This window comes from Gorilla gorilla, chromosome 2 (genome assembly GCF_029281585.2).
Source record: "Gorilla gorilla gorilla isolate KB3781 chromosome 2, NHGRI_mGorGor1-v2.1_pri, whole genome shotgun sequence".
Lineage (NCBI taxonomy): Eukaryota > Metazoa > Chordata > Mammalia > Primates > Hominidae > Gorilla > Gorilla gorilla.
Genome location: NC_086017.1, coordinates 141,861,431 through 141,888,228, shown reverse-complemented (window position 1 = coordinate 141,888,228; position 26,798 = coordinate 141,861,431). Strand labels below are relative to the sequence as shown.

Below are 26,798 nucleotides of genomic sequence, written 5' to 3'. Positions count from 1 at the left end.
ATAGTGAGCCATGTCGTCCTTAACTTACTGTAATCTCATCCCCCTTTACCAGCTCTGTGGTAGTCTGGAAAAACAGCCTCACAACTATGGTAGTTATGAAAACTAGCCCCTTAGTAGACAGTGGAGGGGTCATAATGGCATTGGAGCTCCGAAAAAGCACATCTCCAGAGAATTGTCACTATTTGACCTCTGTGCCAGCTGGCTGAAAAGTTCTGTTTTCAGGGCCCATCTTTATTTGACTTGGCCCATACCTTGTTCTTTGAGAAAACTCTTACTCACAGGGCACTTGTTGAAACTAATCAGCACCATTTATTTAACATAGCAGTCATCTTGAGGTGGCATCAGGAGGCTGACAGAGAGCTTAAAAGGAAGAACTGGGTAATGAGATGTCCATATGGGCCTTTGAAAAGTTTTGATCTATTCCTGGGTCCTTATAAGACCACATGTATGTGTAGAGTTGTGCACATACCCAGGAAGAAACTGAAAAGACCAAATTCTCATGTCTGGCTGGCTTTGAGACTCTGTGCAAGCAAGAACTGAAGGCTAAAGCAGAGATGTAAAATGCTTGATGGAGTGTTGAAGGTGTGCCACAACACAAACAAAACCCTCACTTAATTGTTCAAGGCATTGAAAGAAATACCTGCCAGTTATTAGGTGATCACTTACCTAACTGAACAGAGACTTCAGTGGCCACATATGACAAGGAATACAGACTTTATAGAATTAGTGGAGGAAAGTCATTAAACAAATAGCAACACTTTGGAATCTTATTTCCAAAATTGACACATTATATTAATTTTGAATGCACAGTTTTGAACAAAAGATTACAAGTTAGGCAAAGAAACAAGTAAGGATGGCTTATACCTAGGAAAAAACCTTACTAGACATAGATTTTAAATCAGCTATTAAAAATATGTGCAAAGAACTAAAACCATGTCTAAATATTTAAAGGAAAGTATGAGAACAATGTCTTACCAAATAGACAATATCAATAAAGAGATAGAAATCATAAAATAGAAATTCTGGAACTGAAAAGTATAATAACAGAAAATTTGCTGGAGAACTTCAATAGCAGATTTCCACTGATAAGAGCAAAAAATCAGAGAATTTGAAGATGGTTGGTATTATCCAGTCAGAGGTACAAAGAAGAAAAGAATAAAGAAAAATGAATAGAGCCTTAGAGACCTGTGGTGCACTATCAAGCATTCTCACACATGCATAATAAAAATTCCAGTAGGAGAGGAGAGAGAAAAGGGGACAGAAAGAATATTTGAAGAAATAATGGCTGAGAACTTTTCATGTTTGATGGAAAACATTAATCTGCAGACCCAAGAATTCAATGAATTCTAAATAGGACAAAATCAAGGGAGCCATACCTGGACACATCATAAACTGTTGGAAGACAAAGACAGAATTTTGAAAGCAGAGAGAGAAAAGTGACTCATCACATACAAGGGATGTTCTATAAAATTAACAGTTGATTTTTAAGTCAGAAATGATAGAGGCCAGAAGTCAGTGTGTTGAAAGGAAAAGACTGTCAACCAATAATTCTGTGGCAGTAAAATTGTCCTTCAGAAACCAAGGAGAAATTAAGACATTTCAAGATAAATAAAAAGAGGGAATTTATTGCCAGCAGATTTGCCCTAAAAGAAATACTAAAGGGAGTCCTTTATGCTAAAATGAAAGAATATGATACAGTAACTTCAATCCATATAAAGAAATGAAGAGCACCAGTAAAGATAACATAAGTAAATATAAAAGTACAAATTATTTTTGTTCGTAACTCTTTTTACCTGCTATCTGATTTTGAAAGATGACTGCATGAAGAGATAATTAGAAGACTGTGTCAATGGGCTTATAACATGTAGATATGTAATTTGTATGACAATAGTTATACATATGAGGGAGGAGGGAAGAGACCTATTAGAGCAAAGTTTTTATGTATTACTGAAATTAAGTTGGTATTAATTTGATTATTTTAAGATGTTCATTGTATTCTCAGAGCAACCACAACTTATAAATGTAATCACAAGGCAGAGTTGGTAGAAAGGGTGAAAAAACATGATCCAACTGTATGCTATGTATGATAGACACACTTTAGATTTAAAGACATAAATAGACTGAAAGTAAAAGAATTGAAAAGATAAACCATGCAAATAGTACCTAAGAAAGAGCTAGGCCAGGCGCGGTGGCTGATGCCTGTAATCCCAAGCACTTTGGGAGGCTGAGGCGGTGGATCACCTGAGATCAGGAGTTCGAGACTAGCCTGGCCAACATGGCAAAACCATGACTCTACTAAAAATACAAAAAAATTTTGCCAGGCGTGGTGGCACACGCCTGTAGTCCCAGCTACTCGGGAGGCTGAGGTGGGAGAACTGCTTGAACCCGGGAGGTGGGGGTTGCACTGAGGTGAGATTGTGCCACTGCACTCCAGCTTGGGTGACAGAGCAAGACTCCGTCTCAAAAAAAAAAAAAAAAAAAAAAAAAAAGCTGGAGTGGCCAACGTCAGATAGAACATAAACTTTAAGGCAAAAATTACTCCTAGAGACAACCAAGGAGATTTTATAATGGTGAAAGGATCAGTTCATCAGGAAGACATAACAAACATACTTAACGGCAGAGCCCCAAAAACACACTAAGCAAAAACCGATAGAATTGAAGGGAAAAATAGATAATTCATTTATAATAGTGGGAGCCTTTAATAGCTTATTTTCAAGATGGATAGAACAACTAAGCATAAGATCAGCAAAGAAATAGAAAATGTGAGCAACACTACAAACCAACCAGATTTAACAGGTATCAGTAGAATACTCCACTCAGGAACAGCAGAATATAAATCTTCCTTAAGTGTACATGTAATCTTTTCTATATTTAACCATATATTAGGTCACAAAACAAACCTCAATAAGTTTAAAAGGATTGAAAGCATATGAAGTATGTTTGTTAACCAAATTGGAATGAAACTAGGTATCAGTAACAGAAGGGAAGTTAGGAAATTCTGAAATACATAGAGATTAAACAACATATGGCTAAATACCCAGCGTTTCAAAGGGAAATTAGAAAATACTTTGAGATGAATAAAAATGGGAACAGCATACTAAAACTTGGATAATGCATCTAGAGGAGTACTGAAAGGGAAATTTATCACTGTAAACATTTATATTAAAAAAGAAGAAAGATCCCAAATTAGTAATTTAACCCTAACCTTAAGAAACTAGAAGAAGAGCAAACTTAAAGCAAGTAGAAAGGAATGATAAAGACTGAAGAGGAAATAAATGAAATAGAGAATAGAAAAAAAAAATCAGCAAAAGTAGAAATTGGTTGTTTGTAAAGATCAACAAAATTGGCACACCTTTACTATAGTGATCAATAAAAAGGGAGGACTCAAGTTACTAAAAACAGGAATTGAAGGGGGCACATTACTACTGACTTGACAGAAATAAAAAAAGAGTACTATGAAAGGAATACCACGAACAATTGTATGCCAGCAAATTAGATAACCTAGGTGAAATGGATGAATTCCTAGAAAGACACAAGCTGCTGAAAATGACTAAAGAAGAAATATAAAATCTGAATAGACCTATAATAATAAAGAAATTAGTAATCAAAAAACCTCCCACAAAGCCCCGGCTGAGATAGCTTTATGGTGTATTCTACCAAAGGTTTAAAGAATTACAGTAGTTCTCCGTTATGTGTGGAAGAGACAATCCAAGACCCCTAGTGGATGTCCCAAACCTCGGATAGTACCAAACCTTATGTATACTGTGGTTTTTGTTATGTGTACATATCTATGATAAAGTTTAGTTTATAAATTAGGCACAGTAAGAGATCAACAACACTAATAGAACAGTTACAATAATATATTTTAATAAAAGTTATGTGAATAGAGTCTCTATCTCTCAAAATGTCTTACTGTTCTGTACTCACCCTTCTTGTGATTATCAATCTAATAACTGGGACAGCTACTAAGTGACTGACTGATCAACTAGCAGGTAATGTCTTCAGCTGGATAAAGGAATGATTAAAGTCCTGGGCAGGAGGGAACAAGACAGTGTGAGATTTTATCACATTACTCAGAATGATGCACAGTTCAAAACTTATGAATTGTTTATTCTGGAATTTCCATTTAATATTTTCTGACTGTGGTTGACCACAGGTAACTGAAACTAGGGAAAGTGAAACTGTGGATAAGAAGGGACTAATGTAACATCCATTCTTCAAAAAGTCTTCCAAAAAATAAATGAGGGAACACTTCTTAACTCATCCTTTGAGGCAGATGTCAATCTGATACCACAGCCAGATGAACAGTTCACAAGAAAGCTACAGATCAATACCCATAATTAATATAGGTGTAAAAATCTGCCACAAAATAATAGTAAACTAAATCCAACATGTAAAAAATAATATCATGACCAAGTACAATTTATCTTAGGAATATAAGGTTGGTTCAACACATGAAAATCAATTAATGAATGTACCATATTAATAGAATAAAGGTTAAAGACCAAATGGTCATCTCAAACTCTCAGAAAGTATTTGACAAAGTCCAGTATCATTTTATGATTATAACCAACTCAACAAACCAGTTAGTAATAGAAAATGAATAAAGGCCATCTACAACAAAAAACCCTACAGCTAACATTGTACTTAATGTTAAAAGATTGAAAGCTTTCCCCCTAAGATGAAGAGTTAGACAAGAATGTCCACTTTTGCCACTTATTTGAATACTGTACTGGAGGTTCTAGCCAGGACATTTGGGTAAGAAGAAGAAATTGAAGGCATACAAATTGGAAAGGAGAAAGTAAAACTTTCTGTTAGTAGCCAGCATGATCATGTATATGGAGAATTAGCAATAATTAAATAATAATTGTTTTAAAAACTTACTAGAACTAATAAGTTCAACAAAGTTGCAGAATACAAGATGAATATATAAAAATCACTTGCATTTCTTTATGGTAGCAATGAATAGTCCAAACATGAATTTAAGAAACCATCCATTTACAGTAGTTTCAAAATGAACAAAATACTTGGGAATAAATTTTACACAAGAAGGTATAAGATTTGTATACTGAAAAATACTAAAGATCATTGAAAGAAATTAAAGAAGACTCAAATGAATAGAAAGAAACCCCATGTTCATGCAGTGGAATACTTAATATCATTAAGATGGCAGATTTCTCAATGTACAGATGCGATGCCATCTCTATGGAATTTCTAGCTGCCTTTCTTTTTCCCCTGAAATCGATGATCTGATCCTAAAATCCATAAAGAATTACAAGAGACTCAGAATAACCAAAACAATATTGAAAGAAAAGAACCAAATTGAAGGACTCACACTTCTGTATTTCAAAACTTGCTACAAAGCTACAGTAAATTAAGACAGTGTAGTACGGGTATAAGGATAGACATATAGATCATGTCCATGTCTATATGTCTGTGTCTATATTCATGGTATAGAACTGACATGCAGAAGTACGTTTATGGTCATTTTTTTTGACAGAGGTGTCAGGATATTTCAGTGGGGAAAAGAATGGCCTTTAGAACAAGCAGTGCTGGGATTATAGGATTTCCACATGGAAAAAGATGAATTTCAGTAGACTTATTCAAAATGGATCATAGACTAAATGTAAGAACTAAAACCATAAAACTTAGAAGAAAACATAGGCATGTAAATCTTCATGACCATGGATTAGGCAAGGATTTCTGAGAAATTGCGTGAAAAACACAAGTAACAAAGGAAAAAATAGACAAATGGGACTTCATCAATGTTATAAACCTTTGTGCTTCAAAGGACTCTATCAAGAAAGTGAAAAGACAATCCACAGAATGGGAGAAATAACTTATATATCATATATCTGATAAAGATCTATTATTTAAAATGTATAAAGAACACTTACAACTCAACAATAAAAAGACAAATGACCCAATTAAAAAGCAAATGATGTGAATAGATGTTTCTCCAAATAGGACCAATAAGCACATGAAAAGATGCTTCTTAGTCACTAGAGAAATGTAAATCAAAACCACAGTGAGATACTCCTTCACACCCACTACAATGGCTATAGTAAAAAAGGCAGTGACCAGTGTTAGGATGTAGATAAATTGAAAGTTTTATACATTGCTGGTGAGAATGTAAAAACAGTGCAGTAACTTTGGAAAACAGTTTGGTAGCCTTTCAAAACGGTAGACATAGAGTTACCATATGACCCTATGATTCCATTCCTAGCTATATACCCAAGACAGTTGAAAACATATGTTCACACAAAAATCTGTACACAAATGTTCATAGCAGCATTATTCATAATAGCCAAAAAATGGAAATTATGATAAAGTGTGGTGTATCTATACAGTTGAAAAGCAGCCATAAAACGGAATGAAGTACTGCTACATGCTATAATGTGAGTAAACCTTGAAAACAGTATGCTAAGTGAAAGTAGCCAGATCCAAAGGCCACATATTGTATGATTTCATTTATATTAAGTATTCAGATAGATAAATCCATAGAGACACAAAGTAGATTAGTAATTGCCAGGTGCTGGGGGAAGGGAGCATTGGGAAGAGACAGCTAATGGATACAGGGTTTCTTTTGGCTGTGCTGAAAATGTTCTGGAATTAGATAATGGTGATAGTTGTAAAATGTGGTGACTTTGTAAACCCCTTTAAAAGGGTAAATTTGGTGATATGTGAATTATATGTCAATATTAAAAGAGATGGGGAGAGAAAGCCTAAGTGTGTGTGAGAGACCAAGCATATTGGCACTCCCATCTCTGCCATTGCTTGTCACTGGCTGTCTTTACTCATTTACAGTACTGATTGGGCCCCTGTGGGGCCCCTGTGGGCATTGTGTTTGAGACATTTGTCCACACAAAGACTTATACACAAATATTTATAGCAGCGTTATTCATAATAGCCAAAAGGTGGAAATGACTCACATGTTTATCAGCAGATGAATGGATAAGCAAAATGTGATGTAGCCATACAGTGGAATAATATTAAGCCTAAAAATGAATGAGGTATTACATACCACACCATAAACTTTGACATTATGTTATGTGAAAGAAGCTTGATATAAAAGACCACACAATGTATGACTGTATTTATATGAAATGTCCAGAACAGGGAAATTCATAGAAAATAAAGTTGATTAGTTGTTGCCAGAGGCTAGGGAGAGGGGGAAATAAGGAATGAATGCTAATGGGTATGAGGACAGCTTATTTTTTGATTTCTTATAATTAATAAAAATGGCCTGGAATTACTGGTGATCTTTGCAGAATTCTGTTAATATACTAAAAATCATTGAATTATGCACTTTAAAATCTATGGTATTTGAAAATCATTTCGGCAAAGCTGTTATTAAGAAAAACAACTAGGCCAGGTGTGGTGGCTCACACCTGTAATCCCAGCACTTTGGGAGGCTGAGGCAGGCGGATCACTAGGTTGGGAGATCGAGACCATTCTGGCTAACATGGTGAAACCCTGCCTCTATTAAAAATATAAAAAAATTAGCTGGGAGTGGTGGTGGGCGCCTGTAGTCCCAGCTACTCAGGAGGCTGAGTCAGGAGAATGGCCTGAACCCAGGAGGCAGAGCTTGTGGTGAGCCCAGATCGCACCACTGTGCTCCAGCCTGGGTGACAGAGTGAGACTCTGTCTCAGGAAAAAAAAAAAAAAAAAACAACTAGAGAGAGATACTGATAAAATATATGAAATATTACAGATTTTTTTTTAAAAAACAAGTGTGAATGTATTGTAATATGTATAGAAAACCTTTTGAAGGATATGTAACAAAATGTTAAGTGTTTCTGGGTGGTATTATAAATGTTTTTACATTTCTGTATTTAATACACTTAATATGCATTAACTTTTATAATAAAGTGAAATAAATTACACAAGATAGATGAATGTGTTCGGTGTTTAGGGGCTTTTGACCTTTTAGAGGTATGGCCCCTTAGAAGCGTAAAGTTGCAGTCTGTGTGAAGGGTAATGGAGGAGGGAGTTGGTGATAATGGAGGTCCCCTGTGTAGATGATATATTCAAGAAGTTTGGCAGTGAATTCAAAGAGAGTAGAAAACACAGCTTGAGAGGTCAGCATATGTGTGGGAGAGACTGAATATTATAATTTTGCATTTATGAATGTTTTATGGTTTACATATTACCTGATTTTCCCTATGGTCCGGTTAGGGAAATAGGTCAGTACTTGTTTTGTAGATGAGTAAACTGAGGCATACAACTGGTTAAGTAGCTTGACCAACATCATATAAGTAGTTGGTAGTAGGAGTCCGTGATTCCAAAGCCAATGCTTTTCCTTCTGTGCCAAGCTGTGTGATAGAATAACTGAAGGGTATAAGAGTGAGGGTTTAAGATATTCCAAGAGTTGAAGGAGATAGGATCAGGACCACAAGTATGGGAGTTCTCATTAGAAAAGAGTTCAAAACCAGCCTGGGCAACATGGCGAAACCCCATCTCTACAAAAAATTAGCCAGGCATGGTGATGCACGCCTGTAGTCACAGCTGCCAGGGTAGCTGAGGTGGGAGGATCACTTGAGCCCAGGAGGTCGAGGCTGCAGTAAGCTGTGATCGCACCACTGGCCACTACACTCCAGCCTGGCAACAGAGTGAGACCCTGTCTCAAAAAAAAAAAAAAAAAAAAGAGGAGAAGGAGGGATAGTCTATGATAGAGAGAAGTGTGTGCAGATGGCCATTTGAAAATATCGGAAGAAAAGGCAATTTTTGTAACAGTTCTTTTGAGAGGAAATTCTTGTTTTTGTCCTGAGATCAGGGAGATTAAATGGACCTCAAAGTAATAATTTTGCTTGCTAATGGCCATGTGGATATTTAACATTAGCAGTGACATTGGTTCATAAATGAATTTTATTTTTCTTTCATTCAGATCTATTCTTACATACAGCCGAATTGGAGGACGAGTCAAGACGCTCACATTCTGCCAAGGCTCCCACTATTTAGCCATAGCATCTGATAATGGTGCTGTCCAGCTTCTTGGAATTGAGGCTTCTAAGCTGCCCAAGTCTCCTAAAATCCATCCTCTACAAAGCAGGTATCTTATCTTTTGTCTTTCTTAAACATTGTATTTAGTGCACTACAGTACCTTAAGTCTCCTTTCTACCCTGCAATGTAGTTGGGATCAACTAAGGGCCTCTTACATTGCACTTCTTTTTTTAAGCCCATAAAGTAAATAAATAAATAAAATTTTAAAAATGTGCTTCCAGCTCAAAACTGTCAAATGTGGTTAGTCTCAGAAGATGGTATCTATGTATCTTATCTTCTGCAAACTTGTCAAGAGGTCAAAGGGGCAGCTTTGAACTTGCAGCTCATCCCAGTCTAGAATTTGTCTGAATAACCTAAAATTACCAGTTCTATCTTCTGTCTCAGCTACTAAAAACACAACTCTGCCTGATTTTGAGAATGTGAGTGTTCTTCATTAAGGAAAACTCAAATGTCAGCATTCCATTGCTTGGCATTAAAATCTCTGAAGTTGATGGGGACATGGAGAAGAGCATTTAGACAGATGATTTGCTTATCATTTTAAAACAAAATAGCAGTGGTTTTATTTAAGAATTTTCATTTTTTATAAATTGTGGTTGCTTGCAGATTAAATGCATACAAGGTAAGATATTTAAAGACAAAGCAGAACAATTTTTGACCAATATGTGTTACACACTGAAGATTTCAAAGACAAGATATGTTATGCTTTAAGAATCTACAGTCTAGTGGAAGAAATAGACAAGTGAACAGACAATTTCAGTGCAATGTGGTAATTTTTACATGGATAATAGGAGCCAGCTTGAAAGGGAAGACAACAGGCAAGACCAGGTGTGAGTTAGCCAGGTGAAGCAAGGTGGTTAAGAAGGGCCAGGTGGAGGTGGTGGGCCCCACAGAAGAAAGCAAAATGAGGAGTTGTTTAGTGGATGATAAGCCATGGCCATTAGGTAGCTTAAGGCAGAAAGGGATATTTGTTGGGTCACCTGGGCTTTTGTTTTGTTTTGCTTTTTGCATTTAAAAAGATTTTCCACACATTCATTGAACAGATTTAAGCAGCTTTTGTCCAGGACATATTCTTTATGGCCTTTAATAACAAATACCAGCCTATTTTTAAGAAAGTCTGTTTCCGCAGATGATGTCTGTATAGTAACATATCTATTGAGTTTCATGTAAATTATTTAATAACTTGGCATAGTGCACTATGTGATGACTGAGCCCACAGGCCCTACACGCAGACAGACATGCACATTCAGTGCACGGTTGTCTCTCAGCCAACGGCACTTTTCACTGTAAATGTTACTGTCTTAAAGCAAACACTAGATAACTACCTAACTACCTAGATAAGGAGACTGGCAGGATGTTTAGCTTTTACTCTGCCTCACAGTGTGTGCTTCAAAGAAACTTTGCCATAAGGTCATAAGTTTTTGATTGTTTTGGTTATATCAACTGTTCTCATAGATAGCTCTTACTAATTAGAATTTGTGGAAGGAACCATTTTACATTTTAGTTGGCAGTTGGATTTTTTCATCACTCCTCAATGGGAAAATATGGTCAAAATTAGAATATTTGTAAGTACAAGTGTTTATCCAAGGGTTAGCAGACTACAGCTTGCAGTATGGTCCATAAAATAAGAATGATGTTTGCATTTTTAAAGGGTTGCAAAATAAAAATAATGTTCAACAGGAATGTATGTGATTCACAAAGCCTAAAATATTTACAATCTGACTCCTTATAGATGATGTTTGCTGACCTCTGATCTAAAAGATAAAACTAAAACTGCCTGTATGAATGCATGATATGTGTGAATAAAGGAGACTGGCCAATGTTTTATGATGTTCTTTTTAGTTTTAAAAATGCCTCAGCTTCAAAAAAAACTAGTACACTTATATAGTAGAATAATAATCTGCATTATAAAGGAATGAGTTATTGACTCATGCAACAACATTGATGAATCTTAAATGCATTTTGCTAATTAACCCACTTAACTGTATACCACAAAAAGTGAATTTAAATGTATGTAAAATTTAAAAAGTTAACCAGGATGTAAGGGGAAAGACGGAATGCAGTCTGTGACAAATTAATCTGTTTTACAAGTGAATCACATAATCACATTGAAGGGCATGGCGAATAAAGGAGTAACTTTGGAAAACAGTTTTTAAATTTGACACTGGGAGGCTAATGACAAAAGGAACTCAACTCAAACATTGTATTCTAGTTGGTTGTTTTTCACAGGGTTAACAATTTCATTTTAGCAGTTTCAGGTTTAACAATTCTGAAACTTTACCCTTCGTTTGTATACTCAGGCTGAACAAATAAGTAAATGTATTGTAGTTATGAGAGCCAGGTTTGTCACTGTTAGAGAAAGGTATTACAGATGAATGAACTCTGGTGCTAGATAGGAGTTGGAGATTATCAGTATGGACTCGTGATATTTGTGTATGCATAGGCATAAATATATACATGTATACAAACACACGAACAGATACAGAAATATAGATGGGTCCACATGCCTGAAGTAGTATACATAATATATCTTTTAGCTCTGGCCATTGAGAGGAACTAGAAGCAGGCACACTGCCGTAGCAATGAACACATAGGGCTTAGATTTTTGTTTCTAAATACCATTCTTCAATAAAAGGAACTAGTACTTCTAGAACTGGTTGATTCCAGGTGTGTGGGAAAAATAAAACAAGCCTGGAGCATCTTGTGGTGTCAAAAAATTAGGAAGTATTTAAAAAAGTACATTGAAAGGGCACAAGAGCTAACATGAAAGAGCTTCCAGTGGGCAAAGTTGGAACAACTTGGGCAACAAAATAAATAATTGTAGTATTAGATTGTAACTCAAAGAATAAAATAAATATCTATGAATCCATAGTGGTATAAATAAGTGAATAAATAAGTTTATGGGGAAGAAGTGACAACTTACAGAAGAATCCCAGTCAACTAATGTAGAAGGACTGAGGGAAACAAAAAGTCACCATTAGCTCACCACAGGCATGCTCCCTCAAATGGATGTTAAAATTAGTGGGCCAAAGTTAAAGCAGAAACTGAATTTTTGCATTGTCTCAAAGTATTTTTGCCAAATATTGAGTAATTATAAAGGGAAAAAATGTTTACAATGGAGAATCCTAGCAGGCACCAGCTTAATTCACATGATTCAAGTTAACATCATAAGTGATTCAGGTTAAACATTTCTAATCTGAAAATCCAAAATGCTCCAAAAACTGTTAAGTTTTCGAATGCTAATATGATGTCACAAGTGAAAAATTCCACACCTGACTTCATGGGACAGGTTGCAGTTAAAACTTTGTCTCATGCACAAAAGTATTTTGTACAAAATTACCATCAGGCTAGGTGTATAAGGTATATATGAAACAAATGAATTTCATGTTTAGACTTGTGTCCCATTCCCAAGATACCTCATTATGTATATGCAAATGTTTCACGCTAAAAAAAAAAAAACCCAAATCTGAAACAGTTGTGGTTGTGAGCATTTTGGCTAAGTGATAATTAACCTGTACATGCTAACATCCGGTCCTCCCTCACATGATGCACTGAGAAGGGCACATCACTTCTGTGGTATCTTACCCAATAAGGCATAATTTCAGGATAATAATGAGAAAACATCAAACAAACCCAAATTGAGGAACATTCTCTAAAATAACCAGTAGTCTTCAAAAATATCAAGGTCATGAAAGACTGAGGAACTGTCACAGATTGGAAGAAATTTAATATTGCCCTGTATTATCCTGGGTTGGATCCTGGAACAGTAAAAGGACACTATTGGGAAAACTGATAAAATCAGAACACGTTCTGTACTGTAATTACTAGTATTATACCAAAGTTAATTTCTTAGTTTTGATAAATGTTCTATGGTTATATAAGTTGTTTACCTAAGGGGAAGCTTGAGTGAAGGATATACAGCAACTCTACTATTTTTGCAATTCTTCTCTACATCTGGAATTTTTTTAATGTGTTGGCTTTCGTTTTCTTGATAGAGTCACATAGCTCTGGTTTCTTGACTATGGATAGGATATAAAGTCATCTTAAAGGGAGACTAGTGCTATGTTTTCAGTGACTGGAAACGTCTGTGCTTTGTGTATTTCTCTAGAATTCTAGATCAGAAGGAGGACGGTTGTGTTGTGGATATGCATCACTTCAACTCTGGGGCACAGTCTGTTCTTGCCTATGCCACTGTGAATGGCTCTCTGGTTGGCTGGGACCTTAGGTCTTCAAGCAATGCGTGGACTTTAAAGCATGATTTAAAGTCGGGCCTCATCACTTCCTTTGCTGTGGACATCCACCAATGCTGGCTCTGCATTGGTAAGCTAACTTTCAAGTCATTGGCTGGGTTTTGAATGCCACTAATGCCTGCAATTGCTGTCTTGTGAAATCAGTTTTTTCCTCTTTGTTCATTGGTAATTTTTCCCGTCTTTTTTCATAGTCATGTTAAAATAACTTGCAATTTTATTTTTTTTCATTAAAAAACAGGTTTGAAAGGGTGGAATCAGTATCCTAAGGCATAAAACAGTTTCCTCATTGTCCTTGTTCTTAAATGAGCCTCCTTACTTTATAATCATTAAGTGATCAGATTTGCTGGCATTCTCTTACTCTGCCAGTGAAGCAGCAGACTTAAGGAAAATAGCATCCGAGTTTGGGCAGGCATGGTTTAAATTCCAATAGCTTTAGGCAGGTTATTTAACTCCTCTGAGGTTCAGCTATCTTCATCTTCAAATGGAGCTAATCCTTTCAAGGGCAGTTTTGAGGATTTAATGAAGTAAAAGGATCTGTCACAGTGCCTGTTGTTGAGAGAAGAGCTAAGCAATGGTTTCTTACTTTATTGTTTGCCTTGTCTCCAAAGGCTAAAGATGAACCAAGTGATCCAGCTTGCTTAAGCAGGATTTTAAAAAATGTATTGTTGCATGATATTCCATTTTATAGATAACAATTTGTGTATCCCTCTATCCCTCAGTTGATGGATAGCTGAGTTGTTTCTAGTGTTTGGCTTTTCGGAGTCAACCTGCTGTAAATATTTGCAAATAAGTCTTTGTAAGGACATATATTTCCATTAATCTTAGGCATATATATACCCAAGAATGGGATTGCTGCTTTTGTAAAATTTCTTTTTTGACAAACAGTTGTATATATTTATCGGGTACAGTGTGCGATGTTTTGATACATGTATTAATTGTGGGATGATTAAATCAAACTAACAAATCTATCACCTTACATACTTATTTGCTATGAAAACATTTAAAATTTACTCTTGGCAACTTTGAAATATACACTGTATTATAATCACCATTCTCTGCAGTAGATCACTAAAGCTAATTCCTCCTAACTGAAACTTTGTACTCTTTGATCAACATTTCCCCTTTTCCCATCTGCCCCTTTCTTAAGTTTCGCGTTTTTCCCTCATGGTGTTTTGAACCTGCCGCTTGAGAAACTACCACATCTTATTCTTTTTTGGTTGGCATGCTTATTCAGAGAGTTATCTTCTGTGCTTGAATTTAGGTTTTCTAGATTCCCTAACTCACATTTGTTACACTGTTAAGTGTGTGCCCTTTGCTTTATTACTTTTTATATAGTTTATATGGAATGCATTTTTTTTGCCTTTTGTGTGAATAAACTGCACAGGGATAGAAAGATGTAACATACCTGTCTATAGAATGTTTAAGAGGGAAGGGCAAATGGAAACAATTGAAATCTGATGATAGCTACAAAGCTGCTGCTACTTTGGGATTGGTAAAGTGATCATTGAATACCAGTAAAACATCTTTGGGTATTTAAGGCAATCTGAACATTTTGACTTACCAAATTCATTTTATATCTTCTCAATAGCTTCTGTTTTTGTGGGTGCCTTCGGCAATTAATAACAATGTCAGCAACTAATAAATTATTCATTTTCAATTTACATTATTAGTAGTAGCATTATGATAAGCACTTTATATCTCAGTTATTTATCAACCAAAGGGGTATTGTTTGAAACTGGTGAGACAGCTTCATGAGAACAGAACTTTTTTTTAAGTAACGAAGGCATTTTTCAAATAAATTCATAAAAAGCTAATACTATTTTTCATTTGTATAAATGCAGCTTGATGCACTTTGATCATTAGATGGTAATCTTTTTTTCCTTTTTTCTTTAAGGTACAAGCAGTGGTACCATGGCTTGTTGGGACATGAGGTTCCAGTTGCCAATTTCAAGTCACTGTCATCCTTCCAGGGCTCGAATCAGACGCCTCTCAATGCACCCTCTGTATCAGTCCTGGGTGATTGCAGGTAAGATGGAGGGCTGGCTTTCATGTGTTGGGAGATTTTCTTGGAAAGTACATAATACCCTGTTGCCAAAACTCATGTTTTTAGTTTTATTTTACATATGAACTGAATGCTTGATTCTCTTCTGATTATGGAGGTTGCCACTATTGATACCTCACTGTCATCTATGTACAAAAATGATCTCATCAGTCACCATCATTACTCCATTCTTAACTGTCCACCACCATCTCCTATCCTTTTTTTCTTCCTCCTGTGTCCCCTATTTTTGTTACAGCTGCCACCATCTTCCTAGAGACCTAAGTTAGAAACCTTGACTCATCCTTCTTTGTTGCAATTTCTTGTTGCTCTGCTTCGTGTTGCTTGAAAGCTTCCCTTCCCTTCCTTCATTGGGCACCCAAATGTTCTTGTAAGGCTCCTGGGCATGATACTTGGGCAAGTCTTGAAACTGATTTTCCTCATCTTTAATACGTAGTTAAAAATACTTACCTTGTAGAGTTATAGGGAACTGAGATAAAACATGCAAAATACATACTCTAGCACACAATTAATGCCTGATAAATAATAGCTCTTATTATTATTATGTTTTCCCCTCAACCCTCTTGCCTCTAGGCTCTTTGTGGTCCCTTCTTGTACACATAGTCCATCGCATACACTGCTGCTATCAAAGTCACCGTGTTGCCAAGTTCTAAGGCTATTATTGTGAGCCCTTTTCTTATTTGACTTATCATTTGATCAGTTGATTTCTGTTATTTTCAAATACTTTCCTTACCTGGTTTCAAGGACATTTCTCTTGGTTCTCCTACTTCTTGATCTGCTCGTTCCTTCTCATCTTCCTGGCTTTTAAACTGTGGCCTGCCTCAGGACCCAGTCTTTGGTCTCAACCACTTCTCCTACACTGGCTCTGTGTGTGATCTCATGCTTTAACTACTAAATTTATTCAGACTCATACCTATTTAAAATCTCTCTTAAGATGTCTAATAGCCATTGTAAACTCAACATGTCTAACTAAAATGAATGCTTGATTTCCTCTCTACTAAATGTCTCCACCACTGCCTCCTACCCTGCTCTTCCTATGGTATTCTTTCAGTAAATGGCAGCTAGGTGCTCAGAAGCCTGGAATTATCCTCGACTGTTCTTTTTCTCATCCCACTTCCAGTCCATTAGCCAGTCCTGTAAGTTCTATTTTAAAGTATAGCCAGAATTTGATCACTCTTCACTACCTCCATCACTATCTCCCTAGTCCAAACCACTATAATCTCTTTCCCCTATTAATGTAATATCTTCTTCACAGCCTGCTTCTGTCTGTACCTCTTCAGACCATTTTTTTCTTCTGCTCAGTACCTTCCATTGGCTTCTTGGTCCAAAAGACTTTATGGGACCGGCCTTCTTGCCACCTCTCTGACCCTTATCAGTCAGAATTCTAACAGGAAACAGTAGCACACTCAAGGTAGGATAATTTAAGAATTTATTTTCAAATAAAATTGTTTACAAAGGTTTGGGTGTAGGGGGTATTACAAAAGATAGCACAGTAATATGGGCTGGTAACAGCAGAGTAGCAGTAGAAGGCATGAGGGGAGGAGGGCATGGTTACTGAATTTGGGAAGGAGTAGAGAAGGCCACCTTGAAAGGAACAGTGACTTTGAGATGAGGGATACAACCAGCCTGATGTGAATGACTTGACTTTCTTCCCTCCCTCCCTTTGATCTCCTGCTGTGGTTTCCCATAGGCATGTATTAGTTTCCTATTACACCACAACTTATTTTTTTAATAATTCTAGAGGCCAGAAGTCTGAAATGGGTTTTGTGGACCAAAATCAAGGTAGCAGCAGACTTGTATTCCCTCTGGAGGCACTAGGGGAACATCTATTTCCTTGCCTTTTCCTGCTTCTAGAACCAAATTCCTTGGCTCCTTCTTTCATCTTCAGAGCCAGCAACATAGCATCTTGTTTCATTGTTATACTGCTTTCTGTTCTTGCTGCCAAATCTGCCTCCCTCACCTAAGGAGATTTGTGATTACATGTAGGGCCCCCTGAGTAATCCAGAATAATCTGTCTCAAGGTCCTTAATTTCATCACATCTGCAAAGTCACTTTGCCACATAAGGTACCATTCACAGGTTCCAGGGGATAGGACTTGGATACCTTTGGGGCCATTATTTAGCCTACCACAGGCTGGCGGACCCAGCCAGAGGGGGTACAGAAGCTTGTTGATGTGGTTCATTCAGGTCAGATTTAGAGTAGCAAATGGAAAATGACCAGCACTACTGCCCTTTCTCTTGCTTATCTCCCATTCTCAGTCTGTTCCTGCCACACTGACTTGTTTTTTCAGCTAAGCACACTCCTGCCTCAGAAGGGCCTTTGCATTTTTGTCTGTTGTCCCCACTAGAATGGAAGTTCCATGAAACTGGGAATTTTTCTGCTTTGTTTGCCATCTCTTCTTCAGTGCCTAGCGCAGTGACTAGCCCATAGTAAAAATATTTACTATATTTACTGGCTCAGTAAATATTATTAAATGAATATTATATTGTCTCTCCCCCTGAAAGAAAGAAAGAAGTTTTTCTTTCTTTCTCTCAGGACTGCAATTTGTTTTGTTGTAATCTTCTCCAACTCTTTTTGTCTGAGTCAAGATTCTGGCCTTTGTTTCCTTTAGCTGTTCAGGGCAACAACGAAGTGTCCATGTGGGACATGGAGACTGGTGACAGAAGATTTACTCTCTGGGCCAGCAGTGCACCACCACTTTCTGAATTACAGGTTTGACTTCAGTTTTTACTGTAAAGGATGATATTATTCCCCACATCCTAAGTACTTTCAGGCATTTAATCAAACCTAGTATCTGTTGGGCTTTTGGGTTATGTTTAAATTTGGGTTTTTAATAACATCAAGTATCATGTGGCCATTGCTACATGAGTGTTTCCTTGCTAGTGTTCTGCATTATTGGGTAAATAAGTTGCTAGCCCATAAAGCTTGTGATGTCTCTTTGGAACCCCAATAAGATGTAGCATAATTAGGAAAAGGCCAGATTGAAGTAGATAGGGCATACATAACTGGTCTCTCATTTCTTCAGTTAACCAGGTGCTTGTAAAGCTACTGACAGTTAACTTGCCTCTAGAAATAGCACTATCATTTATGGAATACACGGATGTCTTTTATGTGACTCCACATCTATTTCTTTTAAGCCTTCTCCTCATAGCGTCCATGGTATCTACTGTAGTCCTGCAGATGGAAATCCTATCCTGCTAACAGCTGGCTCAGATATGAAAATCAGGTACACTATCTCAATACTTTAATAAAATGGATACTTTTATAAGCTGTTATTATAGATACTGATGGCCCTGTAATGTTTAAAATCATCTTATAAGGACAGCTGTTAATACTTTATTTGTAACCAATGGTATGCTGTTCTATGAAAACCTCTTTTCCTAATGCAAAAGAAAAAACGCATTGATGAAGATAAGCCAGTGATTATTAGTTCCTCCCATTGTCCTGAAGAGATTGTCATCATTTATTTCCTCTTTCCTAGGTTTTGGGACTTGGCTTACCCAGAAAGGTCCTATGTTGTTGCAGGAAGTACTAGTTCCCCATCTGTGTCCTACTACAGGAAAATAATTGAAGGCACTGAAGTTGTCCAGGTACTGTAGTCTTTTCATTCCTTTCACCTTTTCTAAGCACAAACATGGCTTTTGTAAACAGAATTGATTAAAATAAATGGCTTGACCAAGCGAGGAGTACTTTGAATTTAGGAAATTTATTTTTTCTTGAATTTTCTGTATTTAAAAAAATTAACTTTTATTAAGGTAAAATAAGCATAAAGAAAGTGCATATAAGTAATAGCTCAAATGACCAGTATGTACTTTATAACATCATAAGGAAGCAGTTTTATTATCCTCTTACAAATGAAAAAGGCACAGTGAAGTTAAGTAACTTGTTCAAGGTCACACAGCTAGTAAACAGAAAGCTGGGATTTAAACCTGGCTTTGGGACCGTAAAGTTTGTATTCTTGACTCAGGCAAAAACTTCAAGTGAGAGAATATACCTTTAGCACCTGGGCCAAAGTAGGTGCTCTGTAAATGAAAGTGTGCTTCCTTCATGACAAATATTAATGAGCTTTAGAAGTGGTAGAACATCTGCTATGTATTTTTTATATTTTGGTCATTTATACCTCTTTTTTTTTTTTTTTTGAGACGGAGTCTTGCTGGAGTGCAGTGGCACAATCTCTGCTCACTGCGTCCTCTGCCTCCCAGGTTAAGCAATTCTCCTGCCTCAGCCTCCTGAGGAGCTGGGACTACAGGTGCACGCCACCACACCCTGCTAATTTTTGTATTTTTAGTAGAGATGGGGTTTCACCATGTTGGCCAGGATGGTCTGGATCTCCTGACCTTGTGTTCCACCTGCCTTGGCCTCCCAAAGTGCTGGGATTATAGGCGTGACCCACCGCGCCTGGCCTATACGTCTTTTAATTATATTCTATCCCTTTTTTCTTTTGATGTTGGCAAAAGTTAATATGCACAGAATATTGACCTAAAATAAGTTTTCCATAGTTATAAGTGGCTACTCATGAAATCCAATGACTAGGATCCTAGAATGTCATTTTGGCTCCTCTGCTCCTTTTGCTCAGTGTATTCGTGAAAGCATGACTACAAAAGGTGTTAACTTAAATACAACAACAGTATCTCAGAAGCAGGACTACTGACGAGAGGAAAAATGTGGTACAGACTTTTAACTTCTGGCTTGCTCCCTTTTAATCACCAAACAGGAAATTCAGAATAAGCAGAAAGTAGGACCAAGTGATGACACCCCTCGAAGGGGCCCAGAGTCCCTGCCCGTGGGACATCATGACATCGTCACTGATGTCGCCACATTCCAGACCACACAGGGCTTCATCGTAACTGCTTCTAGAGATGGGATTGTGAAGGTGTGGAAATAAAACCTACTGATTTGTATAAATTTTAATAGTTATAATACTATATAACAACTCAAGAGAAAAGGCATTTCTAGAGAACAGATTCATTTGCTTAATTTTCAAAATTATGTCTCCATATTACTGTTTCATGACTGACTGACTAAATGACACCCAAAATGGTTAAGATGTACTTGACTAGTTTACTTATGCATCTTTTTGCAAGAATCAGCCAGCCAACAATGTCTGGGATTTTTATTGTATATGTTATAGAGGTGAGAAATGTAAAATATGAAAATGAATATGTTTATTTTGTATTGAAAAAGATGGTTGAAAAGATGGTTGTAAGCTATTATAGTATAAACACATTTTTGCTATTAAAAATGCTATTCAAAGCAGTTAAACTGTATTCATGCATCCTAAGAGTTTGTGGTTTTGGTAGTATTTTTAAATGGTAAATTTAAGCAGAGGAATAATCTCTCCAGCAGCATTTGTTCTAAGGTGAAGAAATGGACTCGATGTCACAAGGAATCAGTGACAGAACCAGGTGTTAGGTCCAAATCTCTGGACTCTAATTATTGTGCTCTTTCTGCTCTAATATTTCCTGTGTGTTTTACAGTCTGTCTTATTAGTTATTTAACACTGTAGAATTGATTTCCTGCATATTAGTTATACAAGTGTGCCTCCTCTTGGCCATCATTTTTATGGGCTGTACCATAAATTCTGACACTTGGCCCAACAGGTTGCTTTTATCCAGTATAGACTATTGAATGCATGAAAAAGAAAAATAAAAGTACACCAAAAATATACATTTTTAAAAGGCCAAAATTGGTCTTTTCCACTAAGATAAAACCCTTCAAGGTTATGGATTACTATTTGCCCACTAACATAAAACCCTTCAAGGTTATGGATTACTATTTGCATACAGACTCTCTCCATATTTAATTCATATCCACTTGCAGAAGGATTTATGGTATTCAGAATATTTTAGTTTAAAATTAATTAGTTACATGAGTCTGTAAAAATCTCAGCCAAATTAATTAGTTACATGAGTCTGTAAAAATCTCAGCCAAGGGAAAAGCCTACTTGCTTAGAAATACTGTAAGAATTTTCTATATTTTTATAATTATATGATTAAGTTACAGTACATATAGTTTACAAAGCATATATCTAGTTTCATGATTCAATACAATCATCCGATACAATCATCCCTAGGTATCTCTGGGGCATTGGTTCCAGGACCTCCCAAGGATAACAAAACCCACACATGCTCTAGTCTCTTACATAAAATGATGTTGTATTTGCATATAATCTACACACCTTTCTCATATACTTCTTCAAATTATTTCTAGGTCACTTGCGATACATAATACACTGTAAATGCTAAATAGTTGTTATACTCTATTTAGAGAATGAAAAGAAAAATGTCTGTACATGTTCAGTACAGACACAACCATCCTTCTTTTTCTGAATATTTTTTATCCATGGTTGAATTCATGGATGTGGAATACCGACAGATACAGAGCCAACTGTACTTAGTTTTTAGACAGGTAAACAACAAAACTGTCAGAAAATGCCAGTCGTTCAGAAATGTCAAAGTTAGGAATGATGGACTAACTAGGCCTGATAGCTTAGTGGATTGGTAGAAATTGCAAATTTGGCATTGTCATGTTGCCTTGCCTTTGTTTCCCTTAATGTCTGCTAAGACCATATTTACAGGGTTTCTAGCTACTAAGTCAGATTTAGAGTCTCCAAGGGGGTTGGGGAAAATTTTTTTTTGATATATAAACTGTAATGCTGAGATTGGACTTCAGCCTGGAGCCATTAGATAAGCTGTAAGACTGATAAATATGGGAAGTGCTAAGAAAAAAAAATGGAGTGGGCTGACAGAGATATGATACTTTTCTCCCCTTATCTCCTGCTACCACCCATTCTTCTCTGTCCCCTTGCCCCACAGAAAAGCCCCAGTTTTGAAAAAAAGTTATTTCGTTGAATTCTAAGTATTACAATCTGATGCCGTGTTAAGTTGCATCTCCTTTTGACCTCTACTTAAAAAAAAAAAGTTTGATTCATAGCTCAGTGCAGAGATAATGGGAGGCAGTTCCTTTACAGTCGATTAATTCACATTTTTAAACCAAGAAGCATCCTGCTTGTGTGATTCTTGGGTTAAACATAGCTTTATTAAATTTATATTCAACTTAATTTTTGCTGTTTCCACTTTTAGGAGAAAGAGGTAAATCAGGGAAAATACTAATATTAGGGATTTTTAAAAAGGAACTTTTAGAGCTCTCACCTATTAGTGATTCAAAAGATGGCCCAAAATACTAAAAATAATCTGTCACCAAGGGAATATTTGTTTGATGTTCTTTACTTGCCAATGCGGAAAAACAGACAAATACATCTTAATGGTATTTCCAACAATTAACAAAAGAAAGGAGTTCGTGCTTAACTCAGAGTTAACTAGAAAAATCCCTTTTATTAACATACATAGTAAATATTGCTCATTAATTTCCTGTACTTGAAACATTTTTTTGTACTTGAAACATTTTTTCTGAACCCCTAAGCACCACTTAGGATAGATGAAGCAAACCTGATGTGTTTTATTCTTCTCTATTACCTGAGTATGAATGTGACATTTAACTCCTTGAACTTCTTGCTCCTCTGAAGACATGAGGTGCTATCTCTGGATTTCTCTAAGTAAGAATAGCAGAAGTTTTAAAAAAATACTGCAGATAGTTTTTCTTTCCAAATTTTATGAAAATAGGTATAGGAAAGAAAATCTGAATGTCCTTGGTGTCAGTATTCCATGCATGGAAGCTCCATGCATCCAGGCAGGGCTTCTTTCCATTCCCAAAGAGGGGGACAGTCTGCCTAACAGGGCCATTGCTACCAACTGTGGAGCCAGCTCTTAGACTGAGGTAAGGTCTGAACATTGGGTGTTTCGTTGTTGAAAATATCAGCCCTATCATAAAAACAAAAATGCAGATGAGGACACAGCCATCAATACTTCTATAAAACCTTTCCTACTTTAACTTACTCTGATCTCTTTTGCATCTCTGCAACTGCATATGAATTTGTAGATTAAAACAATGATTTTCTTACATTTTTCTAAACTCAGTGTGTATTTAAGGCTGTTTTTAAGAGCTCTGCCAATCCTGTTTTGGTGCTGTTTATTATTGACTAAACAGCTACCTGATGGGTAAAAGTAACTCAGAGCTTCATCTATGACAAGCTGTTTCTTGACTCTCCTTGTCTAAAGAATATATGGATTAGTGAAAATTAATAAATGACCATAACAGGAAAGACAGACTAGAAGTCCATCAAAATGGGGGCTTCAAACTCCATCAAAATGGCAGTAAGCTTCCTAATGAAGAGAAAACGTCCAGCTCAAAAGCAATAATTTATGTTCTGCGGGAATTAATGAGTTTTTCAGTGAGTTCAGGAGGATTTAGAGATGGAGAAAATGACCCTCTTCTCATCAGTCCAAGCAAACAACTCCCACAGTGGTGTGTTTAAGTGGAATAGAAGGTCACATTTAAAAAAAAAAATACGATGTATAAACAGCATCCATTTCTAGGGTAAATTTTGGAGTAGCTTAAAACGTTAAAAAATAACTTTGATTAAATAGATGAGCATTAGACATTACTAAATTAGGAAAGGAGGATGGGTTTGCAGAAAATGAACTGGACAGAGATAAAGGAATTAACATTGACCCATGTACACATATGCATACATCATATAAATTTTACCTTCAAATTATATCTCCATTAGACTTTTCAAAACACTTCTTTCATTCTTCTGTCTTCTAATGAAACAGTTCTTCGACATATCAGTCGTAGAGTGCTGGAATTGTCAGGAGTGGTCAAATAAATGAACAAGATATATCTTAATACCAATGAATGCAGGGGGTCAAGTCACCTGATAACCTACAAACTGTTGCTTGAGTTCTGGCAGCAGATTTAGTTACTATTTAAGTCCAGAGTCTTACCATGCTTCCTAAGGCTAAGTTGTTCAAGCATTTTTTTAATCATGTCGTTTGGGAGCACTTTCTATCATCCTTCCATTCTTAAAGGTATGGGAGGTGCTTCTCATAAAATTTTGAATAGCATCATCTCTGCCACTTCTTGCTACTCTTGAAAGATATTTTTTATCTTGAAAGAATTTTGCCTTCTGTAATACATCTTCTTTGAGGGTAGCTTTAAGTGGTCCAGGAACAAAGCTATACAACAAAAGAGAACATCATAGAAGAAAAATGCCATTTCAACTTTAATAGACTACATATTAATCTGTCCTAGTAAATTAATTGTTTCACCCATTTCCTTGTTGCAGCCTTCCTCCAGGGTAATTTTAAAATTAAACTGGGTACTTAAACTGGCTCATATATCAGAAGCTGACAAATGATACATCTCATCAAAGTATGCAAAAGTATTATTTCAGCAGCAAAGTTTCTTCATGGCATATGTACCACTCATTTCTACCTATGGTTAGTTCTTCTGATTGTTTAGATTTGGTTTCAAATGGTACCTCATCACAGACCACCATATCTATAGTTTTCCCAGATCCACTCCTACTTACAGTCCCTCAGCACATCATGCTATTTTCTTTATAACACTTGGCACTATCTGAACTTTTATTTACCTGTAAACTTCCTTATGATCTGTTCCTCACTTTTCCACCCAACCAGACAGAAGGTTCATGAGATCTTGTCTGTTCACTATAGTAATGCCAGGAACCTAAAAGTGCTTAACACATAGCAGTCACTCAATAAGTATTTGTCTAATGAAAGCATGAATGTATGCCATTCCCTTATTTCATCTCTTCCTTTCTTCCATAGGTCCATCCGTCCATATGTTTACTATCTGCTTAATAGAAGGCACGGTGTTAGGTACAATGGGGGACATAGAAATAGAGCCCAGTCTGGCAGGCACAGAAAGAGCCTGGCTGGGAATCATGAGTAACCCAACAGTAAAGAGGAGCTGGAGTCAGACTCTGGAAGGGCTTGCAGGACAGGTTTGAGAAATCAGGGAATCATAGAAGCCAAGTGCTAAGTAGAACTTAGAGCCTGTCTGAAAAAACCTCTGCTGACAGAAGTGTCCTAGAATCTGTACTACCTACATGGCAGCCATGAGCCACATGTGGCTTTTGAGCACTTGAAATGTAGTGTGACTGAGGAACTGAAATTTAATTTTAATTAACCACATATAGCTGGTGGCTACTGTATTGGCCAGTACAAAAAGGGAGCCATTTCAGACAATCGTATTTTACAGGGATGTTGTGGAAAGAGTTTTGGGTTCAAACACATTCTTACATTTTAATGTTCTAGCCCCTAGCTGAGCAGCTTTGGGCAAATCATTTAACTAGAGTGACCCTTGTTTCTTCAGGTGTAAAATGGGAATGAAAAATAACTTCTGTTGTTGTGAGCAACAACTGAAGTCCCCTAGACTAGTTGTGTATATATATTTATTTGAGACAGGGTCTCACTCTGTCTCCCAGGCTGGAGTGCAGTGTTGCCATCATAGCTCACTGCAGCCCAGATCTCCTGGGCTCAAGTGATCTTCCTGCCTCAGCCTCCCCAATGGCTGGGACTACAGGTATGTGCCTCCACACCTGGCTAATTGTTTTATTTTTGGAGAGCTGAGGTCTCACTATGTTGCCCAAGCTGGTCTTGAAATCCTGGGGTCAAACAGTCTTCTTGCCTTGGCCTCCCAAAGTGCTGGGATTACAGGAGTTAGCCACCCATGTACCATCCCAGCATTTCCTTATTATCTTGCAGAGTGAACATTATAAACTCAAATTCCCCAAAGTGACGATTGTATGCATAGAACATTGGCTCCACTGATATGGGAAGGGCATTCTTTTGAGTCTGAAGCACGCTGTTTTCATGGTCTTAACCTTTACTGGACTCTTCCCTAGCCCCTTCACGCTGCCTCCCCCCGCCCCGCACCTCTCCCCACCTCCCTGCCTTTTCCGTTAGGTCCTTTGTTTTCTTTTATGGCAGGTTTAGTTACTGTTAACCTTTCTTCCCATCTTTGTTAAGAAAAAATTGTTAAATTAGTAAGTGCTTATATAACATGATATTGCTATATTTTTTCCCCTCTCAAATATTTTTATTCTCAAAAGGTTGAACATTAATACCATATCTTTGAATTTCCGTTTTTCACTATGTTATATGTAGGAGTTTGCACTTGGGGTTTTTTTTGGTTTTGTTTTTTTTTTTGTTTTTGAGATAGAGTCTTGCTCTGTCGCCCAGGCTGGAGTGCAGTGGCACGATCTTGGCTCACTGCAACCTCTGCCTCCCGGGTTCAAGCAATTCTTCTACCTCAGCCTCATGAGTAGCTGGGATTACAGGCACCCACCACCACACCCAACTAATTTTTTTGTTTTTTTTTTTTTTTGAGATGGTGTCTTGCTCTGTTGCCAGGCTGGAGGTGCAGTGGCACGATCCCGGCTCACTGCAACCTTTGCCCCCCCGGGTTCGAGTGATTCTCCTGCCTCAGCCTCCCAAGTAGCTGGGACTACAGGTGTGTGCCACCACGCCCAGCTAATTTTTGTATTTTTAGTAGGGATGGGGTTTCACCATGTTGGCCAGGATGGTTTCGATTTCTTGACCTCCTGATCCACCCGACTCGGC

The 26,798-nt window shown here is 37.0% G+C and overlaps 2 protein-coding genes across 2 annotated transcripts in view; one reads left to right on the top strand and one right to left on the bottom strand.

Moving 5' to 3' along the window:
• The window catches only part of PIK3R4 (phosphoinositide-3-kinase regulatory subunit 4), a 67,591-nt gene extending 47,015 nt beyond the window's left edge, over nt 1-20,576 (top strand). The window contains exons 14-20 of the mRNA XM_004036303.5: nt 8,888-9,052; nt 13,109-13,320; nt 15,145-15,276; nt 17,921-18,021; nt 18,447-18,535; nt 18,791-18,899; nt 20,024-20,576. Coding sequence (XP_004036351.1) covers nt 8,888-9,052; nt 13,109-13,320; nt 15,145-15,276; nt 17,921-18,021; nt 18,447-18,535; nt 18,791-18,899; nt 20,024-20,194 — 979 coding nt within the window. The 3' untranslated portion in view covers nt 20,195-20,576. The remainder of the gene's footprint in view (nt 1-8,887; nt 9,053-13,108; nt 13,321-15,144; nt 15,277-17,920; nt 18,022-18,446; nt 18,536-18,790; nt 18,900-20,023) is intronic.
• A 1,824-nt stretch (nt 20,577-22,400) lies between these two features.
• The window catches only part of LOC101152234 (collagen alpha-6(VI) chain), a 155,867-nt gene continuing 151,469 nt past the window's right edge, over nt 22,401-26,798 (bottom strand). Inside the window, exon 37 of the mRNA XM_063704177.1 lies at nt 22,401-24,386. Within this exon, the coding sequence (XP_063560247.1) occupies nt 24,191-24,386 (196 nt within the window). The 3' untranslated portion in view covers nt 22,401-24,190. The remainder of the gene's footprint in view (nt 24,387-26,798) is intronic.